The sequence below is a fragment of the Ochotona curzoniae genome, unplaced genomic scaffold (genome assembly GCF_017591425.1).
Source record: "Ochotona curzoniae isolate NIBS_2020 unplaced genomic scaffold, NIBS_Ocur_1.0 scaffold_1037, whole genome shotgun sequence".
Lineage (NCBI taxonomy): Eukaryota > Metazoa > Chordata > Mammalia > Lagomorpha > Ochotonidae > Ochotona > Ochotona curzoniae.
This window is the reverse complement of record NW_024467083.1, coordinates 30,470,151-30,485,700: the sequence shown is the minus strand read 5'-3', so window position 1 is coordinate 30,485,700 and position 15,550 is coordinate 30,470,151. Positions and strand designations below refer to the sequence as shown.

Below are 15,550 nucleotides of genomic sequence, written 5' to 3'. Positions count from 1 at the left end.
AATTCTATATGTTTAAATAAAAAATGTCTCATTCTGGAAGATTTATATAACTCCTACTTCACACTCTACACCAATTCTAGGTGAATAACAACAGATTTAGAGGTAAAAAGCAAAACAATAAATGTTTTACAGGAAAATGCCTTTATAACTTTGGAAAAGACAGATATTTTCCTAAACATGGCATAAAGCATCCTCCCTATAAAATGAAAAATGGATAAATTGGACTATAGTAAAGTTTAGAACTTTTATTTCTCAAAAGACACCGTTAATAAAGTACACAGCAAAGTCAACATGTGGGTACCAAGGGTTAAGCAGCCCCTTGTAACACCAGCATCCTATATTGGACAGCCAGTTAGTGTGCCAGGTTCTCTGATTCTGATTTAGCGTCCAGCTAAAAAGCCTGGGAAGAGAAAGAGACCAGGACGGAGTCCTGGTCCCCAGCTTCAGGCTGGCCCAGCCCTGGCTGTTACAGTTATTTGGGGAGTGAACCAGTAGAAGAAAGACTGATCTCTCTCTCTTTTCTCTCTCTTTCTACCTCACTTCTCTGTCACTCCGCCCTTCAAATAAATAATTAAAAAAAAATACGGGAAAAGAAGGTACATAGTAATCCACAGAACACAAGAGATTTCCTATACATATGTTGAAAAAAGGATATCCAGAAGATATACAAATTTCTGCAAAATAAAAATAAACGCAACATAGTATCCTAGACTGGATTCTCGATGGAGAAATGAACATCACTGGAAAAATAGGTAAAATCCAAATAAAGCCTACCATTAAGCTAATGTCATTGTATCAACATTGATTCTTCAACTGTGACCACGGCAATGTAAGATGTTAACATTGAGGGAACTGGTGAAGGGTGTATAAGAATTTTCTGTACTATCATTTCAGCTTTTCCACAAATCCGATGTCCTTCCAAAACAAATATCTATTTAAAAAGAGAGCCTAATAGTAAAATGGGTACAAGTCTTTAACAGACACACACATAAAATGGTAAATAAATATATAGAAAGATTCAATTTCATTAGGTAGCATAAAGAACTAGAAACTAAAACCGTAAGGCAACACCACCATCAAAATGACTAAATCAAAACAACAAAAATCTACTTGCTTCCATATATCTCAGGTCAGGGGAGGTAGAACAATGGTAGCTTTTGTCTACCTGTGATGGGATTGCTCTCAACCAGTCCCTCTGGACCGCTCAGATGCACCCACCAATGATGAGTGCACCTTTGCTCTAGGACGCAGCAATTCATTCTACACAACAGCCAACACACACAGAAACTCCCACTGACACATACACTAGAATGTTGTGCATGTGTTCTGAATGTAGCATCCGCACAGTAACCAAACACTAAGAATTATCCAAATGCTCATCACGAGTCAAATGGATAAACTGGACAGATGAATAAAAGACAATATCGGCCAATGTCAGTGAACCTCACAAAGATGCTAAGTAAAAGACACTGGACACAAAAACATACTATACGATGCATTTACATAAAAAGTTAAAAAAAAAAACAGGGCCTGGTGCAGTGGCCTAGCGACTAACATCCTCACCTTGAACGCGCCAGGATCCCATATGGGCACTGGTTCTAACCCAGCAGCTCCACTTCCCATCCAGCTCCCTGTTTGTGGCCTGGGAAAGCAGTTGAGGACGGCCCAATGCTTTGGGACCCTGCACCCATGTGGGAGACCCAGAGGAGGTTCCTGGCTCCTGGCTCCGGATCAGCACAGCAGCGGCCGTTGAGGTCATTTGGGGAGTGAATCATCAGGCGGAAGATCTTCCTCTCTGTCTCTCCTCCTCTCTGTATATCTGACTTTGTAATAAAAATAAATAAATCTTTTAAAAAAAGTAGAAAAACAAGCAAAACTAACATACACTGAGGAAGTGAGGCCTGAAGTTAGCCTTGCGTGGAGGGCAGGTCGCAAATAGGGAGAAGGCCTGAGGTTTCTGGATGCCTGCAATGATTTGTTTCATCATCTGTTCAGTTTATAGACTCCTTGACTATACTTAGGATGTATGCATTTTTTTGTGTGCATGTCACTATTAAGTAAAATACTTTTAAAAGCAAAAAATTAAAAGTTCTCTATCATCGCTTAACATTCCTTTATAATCTGCCATCACGCTGTTCACACCATATGTTTTGGCTCCTTCCAGGACCCACGTACCCTGCACTCTATTGCAAACTTTGCTTGGTAGGAAGGGACCCAAATTCAAATGTTTTTGTTGATAAATCTTCTCTTGCAATGCAAGCTCCACCTCCCCCAGGTGCACACGATGTTTTCCCCTCTCAGGATACTCTCCCCTTCCTTGTCTTCCTGAAGAATACCAACACAGACTCCCACATATCTCAGCAAATCCCCAACAATGACACCGTTCATTTGTAACTACTTTCTCATTCATCTTCCTCAGTGCTATGGTTGGATTTTTTTTTAAGTTTTATTTATTTTTGTTGCAAAGTTAAATATACAAAGAGGAGGAGAAACAGAGAGGAAAATCTTCCGTCCGATGATTTACTTCCCAAGTAACCGCAATGGCCAGTGCTGTGCCAATCCAAAGTCAGGAGCCAGGAACCTCCTCCAGGTCTCCCACACAGGTGCAGGGTCCCAACGCTTTGGGCCGTCCTCGACTGCTTTCCCAGGCCACAAGCAAGGGTGCTGAATGGGAAGTAGAGCTGCTGGGATTAGAACCAGTGCCCATATGGGATCCTGACGCGTTCAAGGTGAGGACTTTAGCTGCTAGGCCAACACGCTGGGCACTATGGTTTGAATTTTTAAGATTATTTTTAAAGGCAAAGTGAGAGAGAAACAGAAACACACACAGATCTTTCATCTGCTGGTTCTCTCCAGAGGGTACAACAACTGGGGTTGGGCCAGGCTGAGGCTGGGATCTTGGAACTCCACCCAGGTCTCTCATATGAAGAGCTTGGGCCATGTTCCACCAGTTCCCCAGGTGCCTTAGCAGGAAGCTGAGTCAGAAACAGAATAGCTGGGACTCCAACTAGTACTCCGATACGGGATGCTGGCATCCTAAGTAGCAGCTTACCATACCGTACACCACAGCACCAGCAAATGGTTTCAGTGTTTGTTCCCATCCAAAATGCAAACTGAGATCTAACTGGTACTGCAACAGTATTAAAAATAAGGCTGGCTCAAGAGGTATCTGGGTCGTGAAGGTGCTGTGCTTGTAAATGGATTGATGCCGTCAAGGTGGCAGTCAGTCATCTTGGAAGTGGGTTGATTTTAAAGGCAGACATCCCAGCTCCTTTCTCATATGCACCCTCATGATGTGATGCCCTCTTCTGTGTTATAGCACAGCAGAAAAGTCGTCTTTTCTTTATAAACCAGCCTGCAGTAGTCTGTTCTAGCAGCAGAAAGCAGACTAAGACACCTGGTAAAAATCTTAAGGTCCCTGGCACATGGCTAGTATGATGCCTGACCTTCAGCAGGTACTCAAAAAATAAAATAAAATAAAATAAAATAAAAAAACAGATGTTAGGTGAATAGTCAGGAATTCTTCTGCAGTTTATTTTTAATTTCTTTATTTATGTCTTCTTCAATTTAGAGAAACAGAATGGAAGAATGGGAAAAGCAGGCATGGAAAGTGGCAGAGAGAAGTTAAGAAGAATAAAGAGGGGCAGCCATTCGACACAGTAGGTAAGTTGCCACTTGGGGGATGTTGTCTCAGAGAGACTGGGATCCTTAAGATCCATGGCAGAGACCTGCCTGGCTCCAGTCCTGATGGTTGTGGCCATCTGGAGAGTGAAACAACAGATGGAAGCTCTCTCTCTCTCTGTTTCAGTCTAACTCTGCCTGCCTGCCTTGCTTCCTTTCTTGTCTTTTTCCTTCTCTTTCTTTCTTCCTTTCTTTCTCTTTTTTAGATTTACTTATTGCAAAGTCAGATTTGCAGAGAGAAGCAGAGATAAAGATTTTCTGTTGGCTGGTTTACAATGACCAGAACTGAGCCGATTTGAAGTCAGGAGTTAGGACTTTCTTCCAGGAGTTTGGGTGCAGGGTCCCAAAGCATTGGGCCATCCTCTACTGCCTTCCCAGGCTACAAGCAGGGAGCTGGATGGAAAGTGGAGCAGCCAGGACACAAACCAGCATCCATATGCGATCCTGGCAGATGCAAGGTGAGGATTTAGCCTCTAGGCCATCACAACAGGCTAGTTAGAATTCTTTTAATGTCCTGTTTCCTTAGGTAAGTACCCCATATGCAAGTGTCCATTTTATTGCTATGCTTTAGAATTTTCCATCTATCCAAATCTCTTACTTTTCTGCAAAACACTGTTTCCATGTAAACCCTGTAGAGATAAAACCTTTAGACCAACTACCTATCAAATATTAAAGATAAGAATAATAACCAGGATCAGTAAGAATGCAGGGAAAAATACAAACCTCCTATGTCACTGAGGAGAACGGAAATTTATATGGCATCCCATATCAGAGTGCCTGGTTCAAGCCCCATCTACTTCGGACCCAGGTCCCTGCCAATGCGATCCTCGGAGGGAGTGGGGAATGGCTCAGTGGCTGAATCCCTGCCATTCCTATCGGATACCAGGATGGAGTTTTGGGCTCCTTGTTTAGGCCTGGTCCAACCCTGGGAACTGACATTTGGAAGTGGAAGGTATATCTGTTGCTCTGCCTTTCAAGTAAATAAATAAACTTTAAAGACAAACAAAAAGGGTCTGTATACTTCCTAAGTTCTAGTCATTCTATTTTTAGGAGTATACCCTGCAAAAATCCATTTTAACATGATGGAAGTTATATGAAGAACTCCTGATTGCAGTATTACTTACAATCACTAAAAATTGGAAACAATGCAGATATTTTCAAGTAGGTGGAGTGATTAGAGTAATAAGGATAATAGGAGCTTTCATACCATGAAGTACTATACTACTAACAAACCACACACACTGACAGAAAAAACTCTCCAAGAATGTTAAGTGGGGGGAAAAAAAACAAGCAAATCACACACTAATTCATAAGCCTTGTTATTTTGTACACATAATATACACATCATTGTACAGTGCTAATAATTGCAACTTCTACCTATACACAGCAATTACTACATGCTGGGCTATATTGGCCCTATCCCAAGGGCCAATTAACTCATTCACAACAATACTATATAGTGGGTAGTACAATCAACATTCCCATTTTCTTCTTTTTAATGTTTTATTTCCTAAAAGAGAAAAAGAGTCTGCACTTATAGCACATCAGGTTAAGTCAGTGCCTGCAGGGCTGACACTGGGGCAGCACATTAAACTACCATCTGAGATGCTGGCATCCCATGTGGGCACCGATTTGAGTCCTGGCTGCTCCACTTCCAATCCCCTGCTAACATACCTCAGAAAGCAGCACGACAGAAAATGGCCTAAGTCCTTGGGCCCCTGCACACATGTGAGATCAGGATGAAGCTCATGGCTTTGGTCTGGTCCAGCCCCGGCTGTTATGTCTATTTGGGGAATGAACTAACAGATGAACAATCTCTATCTCTTCCTCCCTCTCTGTAATTCTGCTTAGAAAAAGAGAGAGAGACAGAGATCTCTCATTCTCTGGTTAACTGTCCAAATGCCTACAGCAGCTGGGGGTGGGCCAGGCCTAAAGCAGGAGCCAGGAACTCCATTCAGGTCTCCATGTGGTAGTAGCAACTCAATTATTTGAGCCATCACCACTGCCTCCCCAGGTCTGCACTAGCAGGAAGCCAGAAATGGGAGCCAGAGCTGTGACTTGAACTCAGGCACTCTGATAGGGTATATAGGAAATCCAACATGTGTCTTTTTAAGATTTTTATTTTATTTATTGGAAAGAGTTAGTTAGAGAAAAAAGAGATCCTATCTCAACTGGTTCACCTTCCACGTGGCTGCAATGGCTAGGGCTGAGCTAGGCTAGAGCCAGGAGCTCACTTGTGAGTGAGTACATGGTCTCAAACACTTGGGATGTCCTTCACTGCTTGCCCAGGCATACCAGTATGCAGCTGAATTAGAAGTGGAGCAACCCCGACTCAAACTGTGGAACCCATTTGGAATGCCAGTGCTGCCAGCAGCAACTCCACCTGTTATGCCACAGGGCCAATTTGTTGAGATGTGCCTTAATCGCTGTATAAAACACCTGCCAAAATATCCCCTTTTACATATGAGAAAACTGAGGCACGGAAGTTAAGTATCTCGTTCAAGGTTCTGCAATTAATTTTTTAAATATTTTTATTGCAGAGTCAGATATACAGAGAGGAGAGACAGAGAGGAAGTTCTTCCGTCCAATGATTTACTCCCCAAGTGAGCGCAATGGCCAGTGCTGCACTGATTAGAAGCCATGAGCCCAGAGCCTCTTCTGGGTCTCCCACGTGGGTGCAAGGTTCCAAAGCTCTGGGTCATCCTCTACTGCTTTCCCAGGCCACAAGCAGGGAGCTGGATGGGAACTGGAGCTGCCAGGATTAGAACTGGTGCCCATCTGGGATCCTGATGCGTTCAAGACTTTAGCCACTAGGCCACCGCGCCGGGCCCAAGGTTGTGCAATTATTAAGGTGCAGAGACAGGATCCAAACCCAGGCTTCCATCTGGGCTGTTCATCAACATGCTGCATGGCACTTGTTACAAACAAATCCAAAGGAAAAACACTGGACTCTTAGACACAAACAAGGACAGGGAGTGTTCTAAACTTTGAAAAAAAAAAAAAAGGTTTGTGCAATGCTCCTAGCATAAAGCATATACACCAAGAGAAGGAAAGCAAACAAGTTAATTTCTGTGTGTCAAATGGGCGTGATGAGGCCCAGCTGCCAACACTTTAGACAGAGGTGCAACATGCACATGCTTGGCACTTGCCAAGTCACTTCACTAAGGGGAGCCAGCATCTCTCTCCCGCGGCTTCTGGGAAGTCGGCTGGGGTTGGGTGGTCCCCACGAAGGACTCTGAAGTGAAGCCTTCTCTAGGGAAAAAGGTGCAACACTAATCACAAGGCAGGCGGCCTCTAACCTCATAAACATTCTCAGAGAGAAGCAAATACCTCCCAATTATGGCGGGGCCTCTTGGTGCAAACAAAACTGCTGTGACTCATGCCTGGAGCAGGGAGGGGTAAACCGTAGCTGAGGGGTTAGAGATCAGGACGCTAGCGAGAGATAGCGAGATAATAGGGAGTCCCTGGGAAGTTAAGCGGGGGCGCCCCAGGGGTTCTCACACCATTGGCTCCAGTGAGTGGGGAAAGAGCCCAGCTCCTCCAGTTCTGACACCCCAGGCTTCCCTTGGGGGTCACTAGGACTGGATGGATGGAGGTGGGGGAGTCAAGGGATTGTTCTTCCTGGAGTTGGAAACCACGTCCTTAATTTCACCTTATATTCTACCTTCCTCCTCCACCACTCTATCCCAGAATGGATGGATGGCATCTCTTAAGTTGCTGCAGTAGGGGCCATCAGTGTGCCAAATCTGAGAAATGGGAATAGCCAGCCCCTTGTAAAAAAAAAAAAAAAAAAGACTCGAGAGCCTGGAATGAGGAAAGCCGCAGAAAATCAAAGCAAGCCAGATGGACACTGTTGGGTGTTGATGCCCTCCTGGGCGGGCAAACCTCCAGCTCCTGGGCTCCTAGTTTCGGTACTGCCCTCTGCCCAGTGCTCTGCAGGCAGGAGATGGCCTTTTGTTGCACCTGACACAAAGACTCACTCCCTTTCTTCTCCACAGGTTAACTAACAAAATAGCTGTTTGCTTTTTATCTTAGCTACCTACCCAGAGGCATGGGCTGGGCTAGCTCTATGCAGAGGGCTGACCCAGAGTGACTAGGAGGTGAAATGAGGAAAAAAAGGATTTAGTAAGGTGACACTCTAAATAGGGCGGCCCTTCTCATTATCTGGAGCCCTACAAAGGAAAAACACAGGTGTCTAGGAGCGAGAGTGGGGGCCCCTTTCCCAGAGCCAGGCTCTCCAGGACACCTGTCTGGGATATTCTCTTCTGTGCCCAGGCCTTTTCTTTTTTTCTTCCTCTGTCTCCCCAGTCCCATCCTACCCTAGCCTATATTTCTCTTCTCTTAGCCTCTGCTTCAATCTGGTCCTGCCTCTGCTGGCCACGAGCAAATCTGGGCCAACTGCCTTCCAGGTCACATACCTATTTCCCCCACTTAGCCCTCCCACTCCCAGGAAGCAAAGATATTTCATAAGCCTGGACACTGTGACCCCAAGAGACGGGTACCATAATTACCAGGAGGTGGGGAAGCTCGTCCTACTTGCTCTGAGCACATGTGTCTAGAATCAAAACCATCCGGGTGCACACCCCCCTCCACCCCAGAGAAATATGGGCAGATGCCGGTGCCAAATGCCTGGTGCCTAGGCAACCCTCCTCTCTCAGATCCTTCCTGTGTTCCTCTTCCCACAAAGCCCAGCATCCCCCCAAATTCCCAGCAGCCTTGGACGCATCAGTGGCCCTGTTGCTGAAAGCAAGAACCTGGCTATGAATGGGGGAGGTAGGCTGGTGTTCAGAGGGATTTACGGGCTATTGGGGACAGTTCTCAGGAGAAGGGACAGACTTAAAAGGTTTCTCTGCTCAGCAGTTTCTTCTCTTCCTGGGGTCACAGAGTTTGGACTTCTACCATTTTAGAATCCTTCCATTCCTTTGGAGGAAACAGCAATGATGCCAAGATGAATCCTTTTTAAAATGCAAAGATTCTACCCCAGCAATTCCATGCTAAGGCATTTCTCGTCAAGAAAAATAAAAACATATTTCCACACAAAAACTGGCATGCCAAAGTACACAGCAGCATTAAGTCTAATAGCTAAAAAGCAGAGATAGCCAAGTGTCTACCAACAATTACCCATGGCAAACATGTCTGGGTTGAACCACTCATACAACAAAATATTACTCCTCCATAAAAACGAATGAAGCACTGATTTGTATTACAACATGCATAAACCTTATAAAACCACACTAACTGAAAGATTCTGTGGCCGGGCCGGAACTGGTGTTGTGACATAGTATATTAAACCACCATCACCCTGCAGTGCTGGCATACTATATGGGCACAGGTTTGAGTACAGGCTGCTGCACTTCTGATCCAGCTCCCTGCTACTGCAACTGGGAAAGCAGCAAAGAATGGCCATGTCCTGGGCCTCCTACAGCCACATGAGAGACCTGGAGAAATCTCCTGAATCCTGGCTTTAGCCTCGCCCAGCCTTGACCTTTGGAGTCATTTGGGGAGTGAACCATGGATGGAATATTGATCTCTTGTTCACTCTCTCTCTCTGTGCCTTTCAAATAAGTAAAATAAATCTTTTTTTAAAAAAGTAAGAAGCCAGAGGCCCCCCAGGGCAACACGGGTCATCTCATGCCTGCTTTGTGTGCACCGGCCACCACGTGCACATGGTGAGCCACTCCCAGGCCTGCCAGACGGAGCTGACCTCTGGGAGGAGAGTCCCCGGCTCTGTTAGGCGGGTCGGGCCTCTCCTACTGCTCGCTCCAGCTTGAGCTGGGGAGGAGGAGGGGAAGGGCCACACTTGAGTCCGGGGATTTTAACTTCCTGCAGCCACCAGGCCACGGAGGCCCCCCAGGGCAACACATAAAAAATAAATAAATAAATAAATAAATAAATAAAAAGTAAGAAGCCAATCACAAAGAATCACATACTGTATGACTACATTTATAGAAAATGTTCAAAATAGGAAAATCAATAGAAAAAGAAAGTAGACCAGTAGTTGCCTAGGACTGGGAGATTAATGGTTAGAATGTTAATGATTGGAATTATGGGGTGATGAGAACATTCTAAACTGATGTAGAGATGACTGTATAACTCTGAATATACTGTAATGTGAAACTGTACACTTAAGTGGGCAAACTGAATCAGGTATGAATTATATCTCAAATCTGTTATGAAAATATATAAAGTTCGGAGCCGACACTATAATACAGTGGGTTAGGTGGCTGCCTGTGATGCTGGCATCCCATCAGAGTGCTGGTTCAAGTTCTACTTCTTCTTCTTTAAAAAAAAAAAATTCATTTATTTTTATTACAAAGTCAGATATGCAGAGAGGAGGAGAGACAGAGAAGAAGATCTTCCGTCCGATGATTCACTCCCCAAGTGACTACAAGGACCGCTGCTGTGTTAATCTGGAGCCAGGAGCCAGGAACTTCCTCCAGGTCTCCCACACGGGTACAGGGTCCCAACGCTTTGGGCCGTCCTCAACTGCTTTCCCAGGCCACAAGCAGGGAGCTGGATTGGAAGTGGAGCTGCCGGGATTAGAACCGGTGCCCATATGGGATCCCGGTACATTCAAGGCAAGGACTTGAGCCGCAAGGCCACTGTGTCAGACCCAGATGTTCTACTTCTGATCCAGCTCCCTGCTAATGCACCTGAAGAAAGCAGTAGAAGATGGCCCAAATGCTTGGTCCCTAGCATCTGTGTGGAAAATCTAGATGGAATTCCAGGTTCTTTGCTTTGGCCCGGCCTAATTCCCCTCACTGCTAAGCCCATTGGGAAATGAACTAGCTGATGGAAGGTCAGTTCATGTTGCTCTCTCCCTGCCTTTCAAATAAAGGAATACACCTCTAAAAATATATATGTATAAAGTTTCTGGTAAACCTTTATTTATTTTTTTAAAGATTTATTTATTTTATTGGAAAGGCAGATGTACAGAGAGGAGGAGAGACAGAGAGGAAGATCTTCCATCCGATGATTCACTCCCCAAGTTCCCGCAACGGCTGGCGCTGTGCCAATCCAAAGCCAGGATTCAGGAACTTCTTTCCGGGTCTCTGACACTGGTGCAGGGTCCCAAAGCTCCGGGCCATCCTCAACTGCTTTCCCAGGTAACAAGCAGAGAGCTGGATGGGAAGTGGGGTTGCTGGGATTAGAACCTGTGCCCATATGGGATCCTGGCGCATTCAAGATGAGGACCCTAACCATTATGTTATCGCGCTGGACCCTATTTTTTTTTTAATGTTTGAAATTTATCATACAATTCTGCATAGTCTGGGATTCCCCTCTGGTAAGATTTTTATAACTCACAATTCTGGCTAAAACAAACCAACCACAGGATTCAGGAAAGACCTTCAGACTGACACCACCTATTCTGCAGAAAAAAGGTTCAGCTGATGAAAAATGTCCAAGCCACAGAAGTACCGAAGGAATCTTTCTGATCAAGATAACAAAAATAACAACAATCAGAGAGGATGAAAACAATAAAGAGCCAACATCCTAAGAAAGTGTAAATATGTCAGATTAGTTTCCATAGAGCCCAGAGCCACAGAGGCCACTGCCTTGGCCACGAGGTCAGAAAAAGAAATAAAAGGAAAGGGACCAGAAACGGATGCCAAAAGATAAACCTGACCACCATCTACTCTGGCAGAGTTAGGACTACCAAAGGTCACTCAGGTCTACATCCTGAGTCTACCATACATTTTCCCTCATCCATAGGACCTTCTACCATTAGACGGACACGAATCATTAAAAAAAAAAAAGTAGGTGGGGAGGAAGGAACAAATGAGAACAAACAGATGTCAATACAATGAAAAGGAGCAAAGGAGCAAACGTTTGGACCAGGGAGTTTCCAGCCTCTTCCTCTACCCCTTGACCAGGGTCTCAGAGGAGGTTAAAGTCCAGCCTAAGCCTACAGCAAAGGGAAGACAGGCACGTCCATTGTGCTAGGCACTGCGCTTAACATCTCACACATATTGCCTTCTTTAATCCTCACCACTACCTCTGGGAAGGGTCTGATGATTATCAGTGTTTTTACAGATGAGGAAACTGAGAATGAAGAGATGAGGTAATTTACCAAAGGGATCTTGGACAGAGCAAACATCAGAGCCCCAAACTTCACTCCACCCCAGAGCCAGGCCCTTATTTACAATGCTATTAGCAGAAATCATACTTCAGCCAAAAACTATAGTATAACTACATTGGGAGGATGGGCCAGGAGCCTGTGGGAGCAGGAGTACAACTCTTCCTTGAGTGTGTACAGCGAGAAGCCAACAGATGTCAAAACTAATAAATCAAGAAAGATCACAATATGACTTAGAAACATGCAGGTGAACATCATACAAAGAGCTAAAGCAGTTGAATTTCTGTTACGATCAGATTTCTTTTAAGCTTTTGTTAGAAAGGCAGAGTGATAGACAGAGGGAAAGGCAGAGAGAGATTGATCTTCTACATGCTAATTCACTCTCCAGATGGCCACAATGGCCAAGGTCAGATCAGGCTGAAGCAAGAAGCCAGGAACTCCATGTAGGGTCCCAAGTGGGTAGCAAGGACCCAAGCACTCCACTGATTCCCAGGTGCATTAGCAGGAAGCTTGATCAGAAGTGGAGCAGCTGAGTCTCAAATGGGTGCAGACAGGAATGCTAGTATTGTAGACAGTGGCTTAACTCACTGTGCCACAGTTCTGGTCCCTATTAAATCTTTTTAAAACTCATACACATATATTCCTTTGATTAAAAACGATGGAAGGAAAGGATGAGGGAGGGAGAGGAAGAGAAAGAGAGATATCACCATGACTAAGTCTAAGGTCACAGCCATGTGTTCTTTGACCACATAGCTTCCATTCCTTTCCCCTGAAAAGAACATATGTGGGGGAAGGAGCCCCATTGCTGGGGAGAACAACACCATCCTGTCCCCGGCGCCTAGGGCAGAATGGCAGGAAGACCTAGGCACAACTGGAGTCATTTGCCTAGAAGCAGGAATCTCAATAACTACCCACCCCAGCCTCAGGAATCCCTTGGTTAGGAATTTTTGTTAAGTTTTCCTTTACATCTTGTGAGCTGCCCCATTTCTTTCTAATTAATTCCTCTTCTGCTTCAGCTAGCTGGACTCACTCTGTTGTTTACTATAACCAAAGGAATTTAAATGGAAATGTCTAGTAAAAATGAGCTTCAGGTTTACCTACTCTTTTCAGTGTAACTATATTACAATGGCTTGCAAACTTGCACCTAAAAAAATATTTTCACATCAGGATACAGGAAGCAAACACACATATATGATACATTCACATACTTATCATGGAAACTAAAGCTTTGCCAAATATGCCCACTAACACTGAGAGGAGTATTATTATTATTATCACTTATTTATTTTTGCATTGGTTCTAACCTACAAAGTTGATTTCCAGCCCACTATGGTTATGACCTGCAGTTGGTTGCTTGTACCTGCTGTGTTTGTGTCCAACCACAACAACAACCGGAGAGTGTGTTAGCCACATTTCTGCACCCACTTGGTATGCATTTAACTTAAAGCATAAGGCCTGGCTGGTGGGGAAACACCCACAGAGTCCCAGGGTGTTGGCTCCCACTAGTTCAACTGCTGAGGTGAACACTCCAGAAGAAACATCTGTTCACTATTTGTCCACTCACTCTGTATGTGTACCGAGCCCTTGGTCAATGATCTGAATATACAACAGCTTCCTGAGGACTGTCCAGGGTCATAAATTCTATCAGTAAGCTGGCTCAGAGGAGAGGAATCCAGACCAAGCCTGACTCCTGACTGATCGACTGTTTACCATCTCCTCCCCTTCCTTAACGGCCCAGGAATGTCTCCCAGATCTGGGCAATTGCTATTTCAGGATCAGTTTTAGAGGGAAGTTAGTTTCACGTCCAGGCTTGAAAGAACGAATAAATGGGAATTTCTGCCTACCCTTTGTTTGAAAGATTTCCAGCTACCCTGAAGCTGATCCATGGCTGCAGACTGAATTCCTTGCTCACTGTGTTCCCACCTTGTCTTTCTGCCCATGAGACAAGAAGCAGAGCCAGCAAAGGCTTGCAAAGGTGACCACGCATGCTCAGTGCCTCCAAGGCCTGGGTCGCACTGCTTCCTCTGGATCTCTTTTCTACAGCAAGCAAAAAAGAAACCCAAGGACGCTCTCCTTTATCTACCTCATAACCACTTCCCCTGCCTCTACCACCCCAAATCAGCGAGCAGGAGCACACAGTAGGACAAAGGACAAAGGGGATTTTTTTTTTTCTTTCTTCAGGATCCTACAGCTGGAGTAGTGTCAGGCTATGAAAGAGCAGGATTTGGCAGCACAAGACTGGTGATGCAATGGGGGCAGAAGTGAAGGTGGGAAGGTGAACACTGCTAAATGGTCCTCTGTATCTTAAACTTAAAATGAGCACCTGTACCACAAATACTCTTTGAAGAAGAGTCCTTAAATCAGCGGTAGCTGGCTTAGCTCCACCCGGGGCATGCTGAGCTGGGCAGAGGGCCAGGCAATCCGACGGAGGGGGAGGCACTGACTCCCCATCACCTTGGCTCCCAGTTCACCTTCACCCACAGAAGCTAGGAAAATGATGAGATGTACACACCACTGCTAAATTACCCCAGTTGAGCCCAGAAATAGAGTTACATATGGTGAGCTGGGGCGGGGAGGAAAATAGGGGCACGGGAAGGATGAGAGCCAGGGCACAAGGGGAACGGGCAAACTACCTTACTCTTACCCCACCTCTCCACAACTCTCATCCTTTGCGTGGGTCACTTCCGTTCCTTTCTCAGTCGCGATTCTAACCCCCTTCATCTACCTACGTGCCCGGGGTTTGTCAGCTGGACACCAAAGCAAAACCAACAAACCAGCCGTCCCAGAAGCCCTGGGTTGGCTGATAGGGGGATGGGTCAGAACAGCGGCAGGAAAAGGAACGGAGCAGCAGGAATCTGCGAGAAGTGACCTTCCTCCAACACCAAGCATACACCCCAGGTGGACAGCTCTAGCCCTCCAAACGAAAGCGAAGGGTTCCTGGCCCGTCTCGGCGCCAAGACCAGTCGCGCTTCGACTTGGGCTCTCGGTTCCCATGCCTTCGGGTTTTGCCCGCGACCCCTTTTCTTGTTACTCATCACCCAAAGCAGCAGAAAATTCCTAAAAACGTTTCTGAGGCCACCAGGACCGATGGACAAGTCCGATGATCTGCCCGGTGGGACACCCTGCCTGGAGCTCCTTCTCCTAGGACCCGGTTTAGGACGCCTGAGGAACGCACACCCGCGCGGCTCCCAGTGTTCAGACCCGGGCGGCAGCTGCAGTGTCCTCCTCAAAGGGCAGGGACACCTCGAGCCTCGACAGTTCATCCCGCGACTCCCCGGTACCCCCTCGGCCTCCCACAGCGGGGGCGACAGGGAAAAAAGGGGAGTGAAAAAGAGAGCGAGCGAGCGAGCGCCGCGCAGGGCTGACCGCGCGCCCGGTGATGTCAGCGACCTCGGCGCGGGGCATGGGAGGGAGGGGCGGGATTAGAGACCAAGAACAACGAGCGGGCAGGGGCGGGGGAGCGCCTTCTCACCGTGGGCTGGCCCTCCGGCTGCAAGTCCACCAGGGTACACCAGTTCCGCGTCCCGTTCATCCTCCTCCGGCGGAGGGCGTCCCCCAGCAGCACACAGCACGCACCGCCGGCCACGAGTGTCCGCTCCTACTAGGCGGGCGCGCGGCGAGCGGCCCCTTTTATAGGCGCGTCGGGGGGCGGGTTGCAGGTAGGCCACACCCCCATGGCGCTGCTCGCCAATTACGACGAGGGAGAGCGCGAGCTGGGCGGAACCGAGACTTCGGTTCCCGCCCCCGTGGACTCTGGCTCGGATTTCCGTAAAGGTGTGGCTTGGAGTGACC

At 46.4% G+C, this 15,550-nt stretch overlaps 1 protein-coding gene across 1 annotated transcript in view; it reads right to left on the bottom strand.

Moving 5' to 3' along the window:
- TUFT1 (tuftelin 1) overlaps nt 1-15,335 on the bottom strand; it is a 54,535-nt gene extending 39,200 nt beyond the window's left edge. The window contains exon 1 of the mRNA XM_040999019.1: nt 15,231-15,335. Coding sequence (XP_040854953.1) covers nt 15,231-15,290 — 60 coding nt within the window. The 5' untranslated portion in view covers nt 15,291-15,335. The remainder of the gene's footprint in view (nt 1-15,230) is intronic.
- Nucleotides 15,336-15,550: the final 215 nt, after the last annotated feature.